The following is a 17,116-nucleotide window of genomic DNA, read 5'->3' on the forward strand; positions in this document are numbered from 1 at the left end:
TTTATGATCCCTAACAACCTTATTGAAGTAAGTATAAGTAGTATCGTATTTTATTGAAGAGGAACTGAGGCTATGTAAGTTTTCTAAAGTCACAAAAATTAATAAGAGGCCAATTTAGGATTAGCCTACATGTCTGACTGAATCCAAAGCCTGAGCTGATACTTAACACAGCCTGATAATATAATCAGAGCAAAAAGAATCTACAGAAGTAGTCTGTAAACACAGAGAAACAGCATTAGCAGAGCCTGGCCTGTGTATGTGTGTGCATGCATATGTGTGCATTAGAGTGCGTAGAGAGGGCTAGAGAAAGAAAGGCATGGTTTGTGGTGATATTAGATGGAAGGAGAGAATCATGGAAGATGTTTTTAAAGGCTAAGTAGGAGTTATACAGGGAAAACTTGGCAAGCAAAACCATCCTAAGCAGAGGATGATTAAGAAAAAAAAGAGTGTAATGAAAATATGATTTTGATTTTCTTCTATCTCTTCTCCTTGCCCTACCAACTGCCTTCAATCCTTGGTGCTTTTTGCTGAAAGTTTGTTGTCTGATTAACATTTGTTTACTATATTAAAGGAGTATCTATAGTTTAATTAATAGAATGCAAGTGAAAATTTTTCTGGTACCCTTTTGAGTCTTCCTGTTCCAAGAAGATATGAAAAGAAGGAAAAGAAAAGAAAAGGAAAGGAAGGGAAAGGAAAGGAAAGAAAAGAAAAGAAAAGAAAAAAAAGAGCAAGCAAGCAAGCAGCAGCGAGCTATGCTTAAGCATGAACTCTTAGAAACTTATCCTATCAGCATCCCAGTTGACGCTGTGACAGAATACTTAAAGGTCAACAAAGGAAAGTCTCCAGAGATAGAGAAATTCTATCTCTGAGACTTCTACAGATAGAACCGGTGCATACAATTCAGAGTCCAGAATGCCTTAATCCAACTAGCTGTTATAGTAATCACAACTTCAGTATGCATGACCCCTTTCAAACTTCTGGATCAAGTCTGAGAAACACTAATAGATATGTAGAAACTTCTATATTTTTCTTTGAAAAATATATTGCTTATACTTTTTTGTCACTTTAGACTTCTAAGTTAATTGAATCTAACAGAGAAAAACAGGGTGAGTCAGGTCTTCTGTATGAATATTGAACACAACTGCCCCGTGCATATACGTATGTGTATATATGTATATATACATATATATACACCAAGCAGTAAAGCTTATATGTTATATGTGAAATATGCTTATATATAATTATATGTAATTATATGTATGTAATTATATATGTGTGTGTATATATATATATATAAGCTTTACTGCTTAGCATATAGTAAATCTTCAGCAATATTAACTACAATTATTTAAAAGGTTTTTTCCAGGTCTGCTATTGGCATATTTAATTTCTGCCTCTTCACCTTTCTTAAAAGAGACTAGTGTGGCATGTATGTACATATCTGCTAGGGGGAGGGGGATGGTAAGTGGAGGAAACTGATGGTTATTGCTTGCAGGAAATTTTTTAAAACATCACTATATATACGATTGTTATAAGAATCCAATGCAATAATGTATGTGAAAATAGTATGAAAATTAATAATACTGTTGTTAGCATAATCTAAAAATGTTAGATGTAAACAACTTTAAACCTTACAATTTCTGTGTTATCAGCTGGGCTGGACATTGGGTAGGGGACAAAATCTATTGATAAGCAGTCCTTGTTATGGTCCTAAAGTACTTTGAAAAAGGTGAAATAAAATAAAGCAGCAGAATGCTTTCCCTTAGTATCTGATCTGGAAATATTGGTATGACCTTTATTGTAACAAGCAGCCCGAAGCATTTTTCCAAAATCACAGAACTTCAGATGAAGGAGCAGGGCGATGTGGCTCTATAGCTCTTTTTCCAAGGTTGTGAGGATAGTGATGTGCTTTTTAAATGGGATGAAAAGAGATTATATGAGATAGTGAAGAAGGTGGGAGTAGTCACTCAATAAATATTTGTTGATTGATGAATTGATCTTGAAAGCTGCTGAAAGGGTGACCTATATTTAGATGAAAAGGGATACAGCTCATTGTTAGCAAGATTTGAAGTAAAATGATTAGAGAGAAATTAAGGCAGTTCACTCCTTTGGAAAGTGACAGTGGTAAGATTTTTGAATAAAAGGGATTTTAAAGATATACAGCAAATAAAAAGCCTTTAGCATAAGAGTCAATCCATTTATTTCTTCAATAACAATTTATAATGCGGCTACTAGGGGCAAACATAAGTTCAATTATAATAGGTTCCATAAAAGAACACAAATTTAAAAGATAGTTCCCCATCTGAGCAAGAGGACAGTATGTCAGGGAAGAGAAATCACAATATGAGGAGCTGGCAAGAGGAGGACCACAAGTATAGTAAGAGAGGTGCTCTGCTATGTATGACCAGAAAGAAAAATTAGTGTTTTAATATCAGATACTGGATTCAAACACTAGATATTTCCATTTCTTTCTCCATCCCTATAGGCACTCGTTTGCTAATTTTGTTCAACAAATTTATATTGGGCATACACTTTCCATCACTAAGTAATGATGAGGATGAACAAGATTCTCCTGGTTTCACGTTGCTTATGAATGCATAACCTTGAAAAAATTGTTTAACTTAGAAACTAGCTTCTTTGATAGTAAAATCAACATTAAAATGCTAAGCTCTCAAAATTGTTACAATTATTAGTAACCATACAGTGCCAAATACTGTATGAAAGCCAGGGCGAATGAAGACTGGGAAAGACCGTTTTATTTAAATGTGAAAAGGCTTTTGTTGATTATTTTGCGTTCAACTTTTGTATAATAGTGGAACACAAACAAAAACTGCAGAGGATTGAGGAGAGAGAGGGGATGAAGTGGAGAACATTGATATGTTCCCTCATGCTACAGTCATATTATACCCAAGTAAAAGAAAATATTCTTGACTATCTGTTTAGATCATCATATTTGTAAAGTCTCATCTTTTGGCTTAGCGCTCAGTTTTTATTTCCCTAAATATTTTGGCTATGTGTTTTGAGTTCTTGATCCTTTTGGATGCTTGCTTGCAAATGACCACATGATTTGCATAGATGGGTGGTGAGGTGAGAGAGGAGATTTGTTGGGACAAAAACCTTGTGTATCATGATGCCTTACAACCATTGATCAATTGTGTTCTTCACACCATTTACTGTTCTCAAAGAACATGTACAAACTCATGAAATATTTAAACCCAAAGAACAAAACAGCCTGCATCAGGCTGGAGCCAAGTGAATGCATTAAAACCACCTGTTATTCTCCATCCTGCACATGGTGCAAAACAAGGGAGCAAAGCTGAGAGAAAATGGACTCCTTCCAAATCAGAGGCAAATCCAGTTTTGAACATGCTAAGTAACTATATTTGTTCCTTTGTTACAAAAGCCTTTAATCAAGACAATTTTGTATATAGAAAATGATTATTTTATACATATAAGAACTCTAAGCTATTTTTCTTAATTTCTTCTGACAGAAATACTGATAAAAATGTATTATAATTTTATAGCTAAAAAGCCGCTAATTACAAAAAAATCTGTGCTAGTTAAAATTTTAAAAACATAGTAGTTATTAAGTCTGTGATTATTTTTCTAAACCCAAAGTTGTATGTGTTATAAATACTTCATAACAAAGGCAGATAATTTTTTTTTAAAAAAAAAAAGTTATTTAAGGGCCTTGCACAGTGGCTCATACCTGTAATCCCAGCACTTTAGGAGGCCAAGGTGGTTAGATCACCTGAGGTAAGAGTTCAAGACCAGCCTGGCCAACATGGCAAAACCTTGTCTCTACTAAAAATACAAAAATTAGCTGGGCATGGTGGCGGGTGACTGTAATCACAGTTACTTGGGAGGCTGAGGCAGGAGAATTGGTTGAACTCGGGAGGTGGAGGTTGCAGTGAGCCGAGATTGCACCACTGCACTCCAGCCTGGGCAGGAGAGCAAGACTCCACCTCAAAAATAAATAAATAAATAAATAAATAAATAAATAAATAAATAAGAATGGAAAAAATTATAGTATACTGATTTTTTCTTTATGTGGTAGAAGCTATGATTTAGCATTCGCTGAGCTCAGAAGTTTTTTAAATTAAGATTTGAAATTTTAACTTGAAATTAGAGTTTACTGGTAGAACAAATTCAGGTGAATAATAGGAATAGCGATCTCAGAATCTTAACTAAGAATATCAATGATTGTTTTTATAGCTTGTGTTTATTTAAAGAAAGGAATAATGAACTACGATGAGTTTTTTATAAAACTGCACATTTTAAACCAGTCTCATTATAACTTCATACTATTCACAAAATAACCAGATGTATACTTTACATTAAAACAGGTTCTCAACAAAGCTTAAGCAGAAAATCTTTTGCTTACTACTAAGTGTTTAAATAAGTAATTTTGACAATTATGCAAATGTGTGTAATGCATAACAAAGATGAATTCTAACAGCTTGTAAGTACAGAACTGTTATGGAATCCAGGTCTTTTAGATTCCAGAATCTAAACTTTGAATTTCTGCGTGACAATGCCTTGTAACTTGAAAAAGGGGCCTGTTTTTGGTCACTAACTTTAGTGAAGATAGTCTAGGAGAAGGGACATTAGTTAAAGAAGGTGATGGACAATCTAGTTGTATTAATGCAAGACTCAGGCTTTTGTAATGTGTCTTGTCCTATTCTGGTGGAATGACTTTCACTTTTTCAGCACTCAACTGATTTTCATATATTCAGCAGAGAAAGTTTGACCCAGCAATCCCAACACTGGACATCTACCCAAAGGAAAATAAATCATCATATCAAAAAGATACCTGCACTCATATATTTATTGCAGCTGTATTCACAATAGCAAAGATGTGGAATTAACCTCAGTGTCCATCAGTGGGTGATTGGATAAAGAAAATTTGGTACATGTATACAATGGAATACTATTCAGCCATAAAAAAGAATGAAATCATGTCTTTTGCAGCAGTAAGGATAGAACTGGAGGACATTATCTTAAGTAAAATAACTCAGAAACAGAGTCAAAATACCACATATTCTCACTTATAAGTGGAAGCTATATAATGTATGGAATAATAAACATTGGAGACTTTGGAAGGATGAGAAGGTGGGAGTGGAATAAGGGATAAGAAATTACTCAATAGATACAGTGTACCTTAGGCGATCCTTACACTAAAAGCCTAGACTTCACCACTAAGCAATATATCCATGTAACAAAACTGCATTTGTACCCCTTAAATTCATACAGATTTTAAAAATATAGTGAAATATGATAAAAAGATGGGAATAAGGAACATCAGCCTCCTCAAGTTTTTTCTTTTGGATTGAAGTAGAGCAAATCTTTCTTACCATTTTTCCTTTTTAGAGAGAAACAGCTGCTTACTCTTTCCCCCCAGAAACCTGAGATCTTTGAGGAGTAGAAATGGAAAAAATGCTTATGGTAATGTCCTCGAGTGGAGCCAAGACGGAAAGTGATACTACTATTTAGTCTCCTCCCTGTTGAGGTCTTTTATAGATTAAAGAGAATAGATAAGACAGAGATATTCAGAGGTCAGAGAGATATCACCTGGCAAAATTATGTGTTGCCAGTTAGGATCTTTAGAATAAAGAGTAATGGAAAAATCATAGTAACGATTGGTCAGGTGCAGTAGATGGGAAGAAAAACCCTGTTGCTAGAAAGTCAGAGCTGGCAGGGACCTCAGAGTTATCTGTCTGCATGAGAAAATTAAAGCATCATGACAAGCCCAAGGTTACCTAGCATGTTAAATCACAGACTCAAGGGTACAATCAAGTGTTCTGACTCTAAGGCCAGTGCTCTCTCCAGTAGAACATTCTGAAGATGTGGTTAATATTGCTGCCTCTGCTTTGATAGGCCTACACATTCTCATGAGCACCTGCCCATGAACACACTCAGCTCATCCCATCTCCTTTATGAAAACTTTTCCGACTCACTGCCGGTAGAATCACTTATTACCTCCTTTATGTCACCTCTGCAGCTGCTACAGTCTATAGACATCTACCACAGCACTCCTATCGCTTTGCTACATGTTTCCATTCCCTTGTCTCTATCTGCTAGACTGAGTTATTTGAGGGCAGGAACCATATTTCACCCATCTTTGTATCTCCAGTGCTTATTATTATACCTAGTACATGATATGTACTAAGTATTAATGTATTTAATTGATGTTTTAATTTATTCAGTATTTACGTTGGAAATTATTTTAAAAATTTGCAAAAATTTCCTAAGATGGGAGGATAAATTCAAGCCGTATTTCACAGGAAAGGGCAGCTGTTGTTAGGGGCTGCCCATACTTATGCAGATACAGCTTAAACACAACTCAATTTTTGGAGTTCGTAGGTGACTTGGGTCTAAAGATATTTTTGGAGACCTACTATGAACAAGGCATGGTGTCAGAAGATACAAGGGTAAGAAAAGGATAATATACAACCTGTGCTCTCATGAAGATGAGGATATAGGAAATACCATGAGAATAGCCTTAAGAAAGTGAGTGCTGATAGCAGAGCATCAATACTGGGCAAGGGAATATTTTTTTAAAATGAAGATTGAGTCTACAGAAGATTGGGAGAAAGTTTAGTTGAGGTAATTTTTTTTTTTTTTTTTTGAGACCGAGTTTCACTCTGTTGCCCAGGCTGAAGTGCAGTGGTGTGAACTCAGCTCACTGTAACCTCTGCCTCCCAGCTTCAAGCGATTCTCATGCCTCAGCCTCCAGAGTAGCTGGGACTACAGGCGTGAGCCACGACACCTGGCTAGTTTTTGTATTTTTAGTAGCGATGGGGTTTTATCATGTTGGCTATGCTGATCACGAACTCCTGACTTCAGGTGATCCACCTGCCTTGGCCTCCCAACGTGCTGAGATTATAGGGGTGAGCCACCACGCACGGCCAAAATAATATTTTGAGTGAAGGCCACACTTACTTAATTTGAGAACAAAAGCTAAGGTAATTCCTATACACAAGGCAGTGCATCTTAGATTGGTTCAAGAAAAACGTGTTTGAGTTAGGAAAGGCTTTTAGTGGATTTATAGAAAAAGACAAGTTTGTTTGCTTAAGTTATGTATTACCAAAGAAATTAGCAAACATTCAGTATTTGATCAGACAAATTTTGTGACTCTTATAGATTTGTATCCAGAACTAATAATAACAGCTTTCATTATTGAAGACCTGCTTTGTGCCAGACAGTTAACATGTGTAATATTATTTATTCCTACCAAGAATTTTATGAAGTAGGAACTGAGAAGACAATTGTTTGGGATTTTAGCTAAAATTTCTTTAATCACTTAAGATGTGTGATAATTCATATAAATTACCTAATTTAATCCTTGCAATAACCATATGAGGAAGAACTATTGTTAGTACCATTCTGCACATAAAGAACTTGAGGTTTTAAGAGATTAAGGAACTTACCCAAACTCACACTCATCAAAAATGTTGGAAAGAAGATTCAAATCTGTGTCTTTTCTTACTCTGGAAGCCATGTTTTTGCCTACCGAGTATCACACTGTATATAAGGTCAAGTGTAAAGAGCAGTAATGCATCATGACATGTTTACTATAAGAGATACTCCAAAAGAAGGGAAGGATGAATATTGGCAAGGTACTAAAAAAGAGGAATGCAAATGAGTGAGTGTGTGTGTGTGTGTGTGTATTGATTTGCTGTGGCATTTGATGATGGTGTGACCCTGTAATTCAGGGCTTCTGAGAGGAGCCAATCTCAGAGATGAGGATAAGTAAACAAGGAATGGCAAAAGGCCTGGGCCCAGTAGGCATGGCATCCCCATTAGCAACCAAAGTCTTCTTTGAGTGCATCAGGTTTAACCCATCTAAAAACCTCATTTATTGATTCATTGATTCATCTACTTACTCAGTCACATAGTCATCATAGGTAGCCACTGTGATACATGCTGCATCTGTGGATGAAGCAAAGTGGGCATTGCCCCACCTTCCTCTGGAAGTGACAAGAGGCCATAAGAACTGGAGGTCCCAGTTTGCATAATGATCACATTCCTCCCAAAGTTCAATTGTAGTGCTAGATGCTAAAACAATAATAACTAGAGGTATACCTTGTTTACTATATCATAATTACTTATAATAAGGAGAAGGATTAGTACATCACCTGTCATATTCTCTACTACTGACTTAATGTATGTAAATGACAAATAGTAAATAGATCTGCACATAACTTGCATGTGGCAATAGTGGCGCTGCAGCTTTTGTCTACCTCTGTATTTTAAATACTAGATATCACGCTTGTATGAGGCCTTAATATATTTGTATTTTGGTGCCTCTTTAAAGGTTGTGTGTTTCTTTAGAATATGGCTATATCTTAAAATATTTTCTCAGTATCTGTCACTGTTCTTGACACTTTATGCATGCTTAATAATTGCTCTTTGGGTAGAATTGTGTTTAGTCTAAAAAAGTGAATGCTTTGATATCCTTGTTTCAGCACTTGTTATAATATGTGACACAGAGATATATAAAAATTTATTCATCTTGGGCCAGGCGTGGTGGCTCACGCCTGTAATCCCAGCACTTTGGGAGGCCAAAGTGGGCAGATCACCTGAGGTCAGGAGTTTGAGACCAGCCTTGTCAACATGGTGAAACCTAGCCCTTACTAAATATACAAAATTAGCTTGGCATGGTGGTGCATGCCTGTAATCCCAGCTACTTGGGAGGCTGAGGCAGAAGAATCACTTAAACCTGGTATGCGGAGGTTGCAGTGAGCCAAGATCGCACCACTGTACCCCAGCCTGGTCGACAAGATTGAAACTCCGTCTCAAAAAAAAAAAAAAAAAAATTATTTATTTTGGAGTTTAGTATATCCTTAGCCTTAATGAAACTACAAAGGTGGCAAAGAACAAGCAAAAATTTTCAGAGAAATTATTATTTAAGATTCCAATGAAACAACATTAAAATATGGATAGTTCACATTTGTTATTTATGGAGAACGTCTTTTCAGGAGATAAAAATATATCTCAAAATCAAATTATATCATCATCCAGGCAGGTGGTTACTATATCACTTAAGTAGAAAAAAGGCCGTAAAATTAACTAAAAGCTATTGGAGAAAAACAAACATTTAATGCATTCAACATTCATTAAGTTAGAGCTTTAAATTAAATACCAAGTTTGAATTTGAGTGGGCTGTGGGTCACTCTCTTTACTTAACTGCCATATGATTCTAGGAAGGCTACATGCTCAGAACAGTACAGGACAACGTGTGACATCAGTTTAATTTTCTGGCCACCAGAGAAATCTACCAGCTGTCACCACAGAACCATAAAGTTCAGAAAAATCAAGTATCTTAAACACACACACATTTTTCAAACACTGAAAAGTTTAATCTATTTGACTGACTCTCCAAGTCTATGAAAATGTCAATCCTCTCATTTTTCTAGTTCTCAAAGTGGAGAGGAGGCTGTGACAGTTAGGGCTAGAACTGGAATAACAGAAACCCCCACTGTGAAGCTCTTGGGGCCCCAAACTTATCAGTAGCATAAAACATGACCAAGGTACTTAAATATTACCGTGTTTCTGTACAAGAAAAAAAAATGTATTCAGCTGAACTCTTTTCAGGAAAAGGAATTGAAAATCATATGTCGATAACCTGATTAGGAATATAATGAGACACCAAGGCAAGTTCAAACAACAATGGATTGTTTGCAAACCACCCAAAAGATGATGGGAGCCATTTATAACAGTTTTGGTTTTGCTGAGTGAGGATACACAAGTTTATGGTTGGGGTGAATTACTACAGATATCTCTCAGTGTTTCATCACTCAGTAAGCAACCATTGTAGAGCGTTTATTTAGAAATTAAGTCGAAATAAGTATTTAAATCCTTATTTAATACTGTACTGGTATATTGGTTTAAAAAGGCACTAAATTTTCACAAATTAAGATCGAGGTATTGTATTTTGTTTTTGTTTTTGTTTTTGTTTTGAAACAGGGTCTTACTCTGTCACCAGGCTGGAGCACAGTGGTGCTATCTAGGCTTACTGCAACCTCTGTCTCCCAGGTTCAAGCCATTCCCCTGCCTCAGCCTCCTGAGTAGCTGGGACTACAGGTGCATGCCACCATGCTCGGATAATTTTTTGTATTTTAGTAGAGACAGTGTTTCACCATGTTGGCCAGGATGTTATCGATCTCCTGACCTCATGATCCGCCTGCTTCTGCCTCCCAAAGTACTGGAATTACAGGCATGAGCCACTGCACCCAGCCCTGGTGGGGGTATTCTTAATTCTTTTGTTCTGTCTCATTCTTTCCCTCAAGATGTTTGCCATTTCTTGTCTTAGGAGTCCTTTGGCAGAACATAGACCACACTCTCCCAGTAATGAGAGAATAGAGATTAGGGCCTTTCCAATGTCTTCTGAACTCCCTCACTGGCTCCTGTGAGTCCATGCTTTAAATGCTCCTCATGTAAAGGTTGAAATGATGCCTCACCTATGCTAAAAACCCTTCATGCTTCTATAAGTTCACTAAAGCTTGTTGTAGACATAGGATGCTTTGTTGTTGTTGTTGTTGTTTGTTTAGTTTTGTTTTTGAGATGGGGTCTCGCTCTTTCACCCAGGCTGGAGTGTAGTGGTGCAATCTCGGCTCACTGTAACCTCCACCTCCTGGGTTCAAGCAATTCCTCTGCCTCAGCCTCCGAAGTAGCTGGGATTACAGGCACGTGCCACTATGCCCAGCTAATTTTTGTATTTTTAGTAGAGACGGGGTTTCACCATATTGGCCAGGCTGGTCTCAAACTCCTGACTTCGTGATCTGCCTGCGTCAGCCTCCCAAAGTGCTGAGATTACAGGTGTGAGCCACCCGGCCAGGATGCTTTGTTTTAAAAGCAAAGTTACATTCCAACCTTGATGGCATCATCCCTCCTTATGAAAAGAACCTGGATACTGTTGAATTCGACAAATCATATTATTTTCTTGAGTTGAAGATGAAAGACCCATGAGGTAAATATAAGCCTGCAATAATTTATGTAGCTGACTAGGGAACTTTGGAATACCAATTAGGATATGCATATATAATACTTCTAAAAATCTAAGCATTTATGATCCTAGAAATGTTAAGCATAGGTTTTGATAGGCCACAACTATGCAATGTATGCCACTAAAATATTCTCGTCTTTTAAGCACTTCCTAACAGAACTTCTTTGACTCTGAGCCTTTAGACATTTATTATTAGAGGCGGTTTTTCTCTCTTGGAAGTTGTTTTTTCTCCCCAGTTTGCAGCACTTTAATAATGTGAAGTGATTCACTCTGGAGAAGCACTGAAGCAAAGAAAAGCCTCATGGAGCCATACTGAGGGAATGAAAACATATCTCGTTAATTCAGCCTTCCCCTATTGTCCTCTTCCTATCCATCAAAGAAAATTATTTTAAAAATCATTCATATGGAAACATATATATACAAGGAATTTGAAGTGTGTGTGTGTGTGTGTGTGTCTGTGTGTTTTACTTTTGCATATACCAAACAAAACCCTCTAGAAAGCTGCTAAAGCTTTCTGACATCATCAAGTTCTTTTCTGTGAGTCATTAAGTTGCTGAAGCCTAGAAAATCAAATTAAGTTTAGGGCTATTTGATAATGTAGTAAAACAGTAAATTGTGATTCACCAATTAGCTCACGTAATTAGAAAATCAAAAACATGCTGTGAGTGGGTGGTGGACACACCTAAGTAAAGCCCATTGTCATTGTCATTCTATATGTTCACTGATTATAACTATAATTACACCTTTAGGTGATGATACTACATTCAATTTTTTTATGAAAGAGAATCCACAAATATCTATGTTTATAAATTACACAAGTAAATTAATTACTTAGTTCAGTCACTCATTCATTCCCTATCTTTTCCTTCATTATTTTCTTGCCAGGCTCTGTGTTAGGCAACAGGGCTGGCTGTCTGGGCCTTGCCTGCATAGATCTCTCAATCTCTGGTACTGTGTATAAATTCTTCTAAGATAGAAAAGTAAATGTAAGTTAGAATCCTACAGAAAGTATGGCTTTATAGTTAAAATGTAGTCCTTCTGGCTGATTCCTAAATTCCAATGATGTTGCCGAGACACATATCAGAAATAAGAAACAACCGATTTGAGAATTTTCTTGCTTAGAGGTTTTGCCTGGTTGAGAAGAATTCTGAGATAGATAAAAATGAGAAAGGAATATTTGTTAGATTATTTTAAACCAACTTTTCATATGGTCTCTGTGCACATTTGTGGAAATCTAAGGTGCCTGGCTGTATTTAAAATGTATTTCTCTCTGTAAATTCAAATCAATACAAGGATTGGTTGGATGGTTGAAACAATTTGTCACTAAGCATTTCAAAATGTGTCTTACTTTGCTCATTTCTTACTGCTACTGAGGTACATAGGTATGGTTATATGGTCCAGGGCTTTCCAATAAAGATAATAAAAGGATGATGGGGATGATTTACCTGAGCTTGAGCCACTAAAGAAAAGGTATTTCTCAGATGATGGAGTCATTTTCATGCTATTTTACTATTCAAAAATGGAACAATGTTGTTCTGCCATTATCACTGATTTTTAAGGTCATATTTTAGTGTTAAAACATAACATTTTTTAAAAAACAAGAAAATTATTTTCCTCATAATTGTATCATTGCCACTAGATGATTTGTTCTTCGTAAGCTCACAATATGTATTTTGTATTATTACACCTCACTACAAAAAAATCACATAATTCTAAGGGAAGCAATAATCTTTGATTATTTTCTGTAGCATCCGGTCATATATTTTAGAATAGCTTGGATTATATTTCACTTGAATGAAAATGCACAATCAGAAATATCAAAAAAATGTGGTTATTTATAGCTAGAATGAAAATTTAACCCCAAGCATTATTTAAAATGCAGCTGTCTCCTCCTCAACATGTATTTAATAGTTCTCTTCTTATTTTTTCCCTATTTACAGGTCAATGGGACAGAAATTGAATATGAATTTGAAGAAATTACACTGGAGAGGGTAAGAAAAAATTTTGAAAAATCCAAAGCCCCAATCTTGCATTTCACATTCTACTCAACATCTTAATGAGCTGTCTTGTGAAATTATACAATTGTGTTTTATAACCTGGAAGTTTCCCACAGGACTCACAATGAGAATATTAATGAAATGCTCACAGTAGAAAGCATTGAGACAGCAGACCAAATAACAGAACGTTCAGTATGTAAATTTCATTGCCAGGATTTGGAGAAATGAATGGGAAAGAGAAATGTTTGATGAGCTTGTACAGCACTTTGTTCTTAATGGTTTTATTATTAGTGTTTTGGCTATACATTATTTAGATATGTTACAAGATGTTTTCATTTGTGTGATATCGATACTATCATCATAATTATAGTTACCATGCGTTTCTTATTTAGTTAAAAAAAAAAAAAGTGGTGCATTTTAAAACTACTGCCACAGGAAAAAATACAGCAACCCCATAGAGCTCTGCAAATATGCTTGTAGGGGCCTGGCAAAGTCCTTTGACAAATTAAGGAAACTGTGCAACACAGCCCTAATATATTTAGATATTTTACAGAACAATAAGAGAAAGGCCAAAGGCCATGTAGAAAAAAGTGACCAAAAAGTATTAACAGGACATTCATTAAAAAAGAAAAAGCCAATAAACAAATGAAAACCTGTTCAACCTCATTAAGAACAAAGGAAGACAACGAGAGCAAACAGGTTTTGCCCGTCCAGTTGGCAAAAACTTAAAAGGAAGGTGAATATTCAATGCCAATGAGAGGTTCTGAAAATTAGTACAACCCTACAAGAGCAATTTGGAAACATAGATTAAAAGCCTTTAAAATGAGTACGCTCTTTGACCCAGAAATTGTACTTACAGGAGTGGACAAATACACAATGAATGTGCATATTGATATGGTTTATAATAGTGAAGATTGAAAAACATACGTGTTTAATAATAAATAAAAAAGGATAATGTGTTGATTATATATTCATATAATATAAATTATATTGAAATAATACTTTAGAAAAATATGTAATTATAAGGATAAAAGGTCTACCTAGATTATATTACTAAATTAAAAATTAAGTTTTAAAATGGTATTTAAAATATAATTCAATAGACACAAAGCTATATAATATAACATATATACATAAATACACTCATAAAGCCTGGAAGGATGTACACCAAATGTTACACATTTTGGTGGCTAACTCCTGTTAAGGATTTGGGGGTAATTTTTAGCTTATCCTTCTTGCTTATATTTATTTCATAAACCTTCTATGATGAACACAAACCACATTTAGTATAAGAAATAAAAATGTAAATATTTTCACTAAGCTATCATTCAAGCATAAATTAAGATTCTAGACCTGCACTTTAATTTATATCTCCTTTTTAGTTTACTAATTGTTGACTTTCCTGAGTCAGAGCATTTCTCATCTTCAGGCTGATTTTTATCAAGTGCGAGTGCTTTTAAACAAAAATTTACATCGAAACTTAAGTGTCTGACAGATGGGTTCTTTAAAACTTCCATTATGGACTTGATAAAATGTTAATGGTATGCTAACTGGAGAAAAGTGAGGCTTGTGGAAAATCAGCTCAAATGAGACAAAAAAACACATTCCTCTTAAATCATTAAGTTTCTCCCAAGACAAACTATATGATTTATGGACTGCAGTACAACGTGAAAATGTGGGGCCTTTCTAAACACAGGAGTCAATGCAACTGAACAGGTCTTATGCCCGTGAAGCTGAGCCTTCTCCTTTTTCCTTATCCAATGTACATCACCATCTTGAATAGAACACTATTTAGTTGCCCTGGTATTAGAGGTCAAAAAATAAAAGCTAACATTGGTATGAGAGAGAACACTCAGTAGGAGTCAGACAACTGTGGGTTCTAGTCTGGATTCTGATCTTACTTGTTTCCTGATCTTCAGCATGTCAGTTTACCTCGCTGACTTCCTGCCTTGGGGTTCGTGACCATACTCTGAACTTTGTTACTGCCATTAACTGCCCCCTCTCCAAAGCCTCTATGTCAAGCAATATCTTTCTGAATGCTTCCTCCCTTCTGTTCATATCATTTATTCTAGTGCCTTCTCATTGAAACTTCTTTAGCCCCATTGGAACCTCAGATCATTGATTTCACCATTTCTACCCAGCTTTCACCTTTCTGTATGCCCTCTCTTCCCTCCCCATCTAGCATGTATTACCTGGTCCCTCACTCTAATTCTCCCTCTCATGCACGTTTTTTTCTCTTCTCTAGCTTTTTGTGCTCATCCAGCAAAACCCCAGTCCAAGTCAGCTTACCCTGGTTAAGCCAACACTTTCCTCTTCACTCCATGCCACTGCCTCAGCAAGTGGATATGGCTAGAGCGACACTCACTCGTCTCACTTTAAATTTTTAACCGTTGATTTTAAGTGAACTCTCAAGACTTCCTAGCAATTCTTACGCACTTCTTTAGAAAAAATCACTTTCTCATACTCTGGGGCAACAATTTCATACCTTATCATATCTCCTCAGATCTCAAGCACTCTCTTCTCTCATCTTCTCTTTCAGCTGTTGACATGCCTTAATATGTTTTTGAGAAAATCCAAGCAATCAAATGAAAACCACACTTTCCTACTACCAAGTCTACTAGTATATTCTCCCATGGCAATGAAGGAAATTTCCTATTCCATTCTAAGACCAACTTTTTACTTGTTACCTAGACTCCATTACCACTTATCCATTGAATGATTTTCCTTCTGCAGTTATCTCCTCTCTCTTCTGCAATATCAAGCCCTATCTTACTTTTTACTGGATAACTTTAACACAGACGTAGTATAATATCTTTCACCTTAGAAAAAATAAGTAACCTTCCCCTGACCCTGTGTTTTCTTTCCACTATTACCTCATTATTCTATTTTGCTTTGCAAAAAATCTGGGAAAGTTGTCTATTTTCATTAGCTCCCCTTTATTACCTCATTTTCTTATTTTAACCTGTTTCATGTTCTCATCCCCACAATAGTCATAAATCTATTTATATCAAAGTCATAACTGGTTCCATCTTGCTAAATTGAAGCATCAGCTCTCAGACCTAACTGACTTCTTAGCAGGATTTGATGCTTCCTCCTTCCTTAAAGATGTCAATATTTTAACTTCCAGGACAAAACACTCTCCTGTTCTTTTACCACCTCAGTGGCTGCCCTTTCTCAGTCTCCTTGCTGGCTCCTCCTCTAAAGGTTTCAGCACTCCAGATACCCAGTGTACAGTCCTCTTCTCCATCTTTTCTTCATTCCTTAGATGGCCTCATCCAGACTCATGCCCTTAGATACCAGCTGTCAACTGATGACTCCCAATTCTGAAGCCGTGACATCTCCCTGAATGTGAACTTCGATTGTGTATGGCTAACTGTGCAGTTGGCATCTCTGCTGCTTGATTATTAAGAAAGCCCCTTCCCTGCAGTCCCTCTTTTCAGGGCCAAAGTAACTGCTGCCCTAATATTCTTCATCTTGACTAATTGGTTCTATCATTTCCCATATTATTTATGCCAGAAAAATAATCTAAAAGTCTTGCTCAATTATTCTTTATCCTCAGCATTCATGAGTAAGTCCTGCTTGTGCTACCATGAAAATATATTACAAAATCAGTCAAATCTTACCACTTGCTCTGCTGAATCCTAATCCAAACCAATTTCATCCCATGCCTCAACAACCATAATAGCTTCCACTTTTACCCTGCTGTTCTCCTCCAAGTAACCCAAGTTATCTTTTTACAAAATATTAATATAAGCCAGATCAAACCACTTATATTCTTAAGACCTTCCAAAGGTGATAATTAACTTTATTGTCATTACATACAAGGCCTTCTGTAATGTAACACCTGCTCCTCTATCCAACATTATGTGCTTGCCACCAACTCTTCATAAATTTCACTCTAGCCACAATGACCTTGACATTTCCAAGCAAGCCAAGCTTTTCCTAACTCAAGCCCTATATGTATGTTATTCTAGCTGCCTGGAAAAATTGTCCATTATATCTTTACATGGTTTATTCTTTTTATTATTTAAATATCTGCAGAAATATCATCACCTCAGAAAAATCTTCCCTTTTCACTGTAATTAAATTAGTACCATTTCCATCTTTCTTT

General features: G+C 36.1%; 1 protein-coding gene across 20 annotated transcripts in view; it reads left to right on the forward strand.

Annotated features, from left to right (window-relative positions):
• Positions 1-17,116, forward strand: part of DLG2 (discs large MAGUK scaffold protein 2) — a 2,190,999-nt gene that overhangs the window by 1,459,833 nt on the left and 714,050 nt on the right. For all 20 annotated transcript variants that reach the window (XM_030828789.1, XM_030828794.1, XM_030828795.1 and 17 more), the window contains one exon: positions 12,949-12,999. In XM_030828789.1, coding sequence (XP_030684649.1) covers positions 12,949-12,999 — 51 coding nt within the window. The remainder of the gene's footprint in view (positions 1-12,948; positions 13,000-17,116) is intronic.

Source organism: Nomascus leucogenys, chromosome 15, assembly GCF_006542625.1.
Source record: "Nomascus leucogenys isolate Asia chromosome 15, Asia_NLE_v1, whole genome shotgun sequence".
In the NCBI taxonomy this organism is placed as follows: Eukaryota; Metazoa; Chordata; class Mammalia; order Primates; family Hylobatidae; genus Nomascus; species Nomascus leucogenys.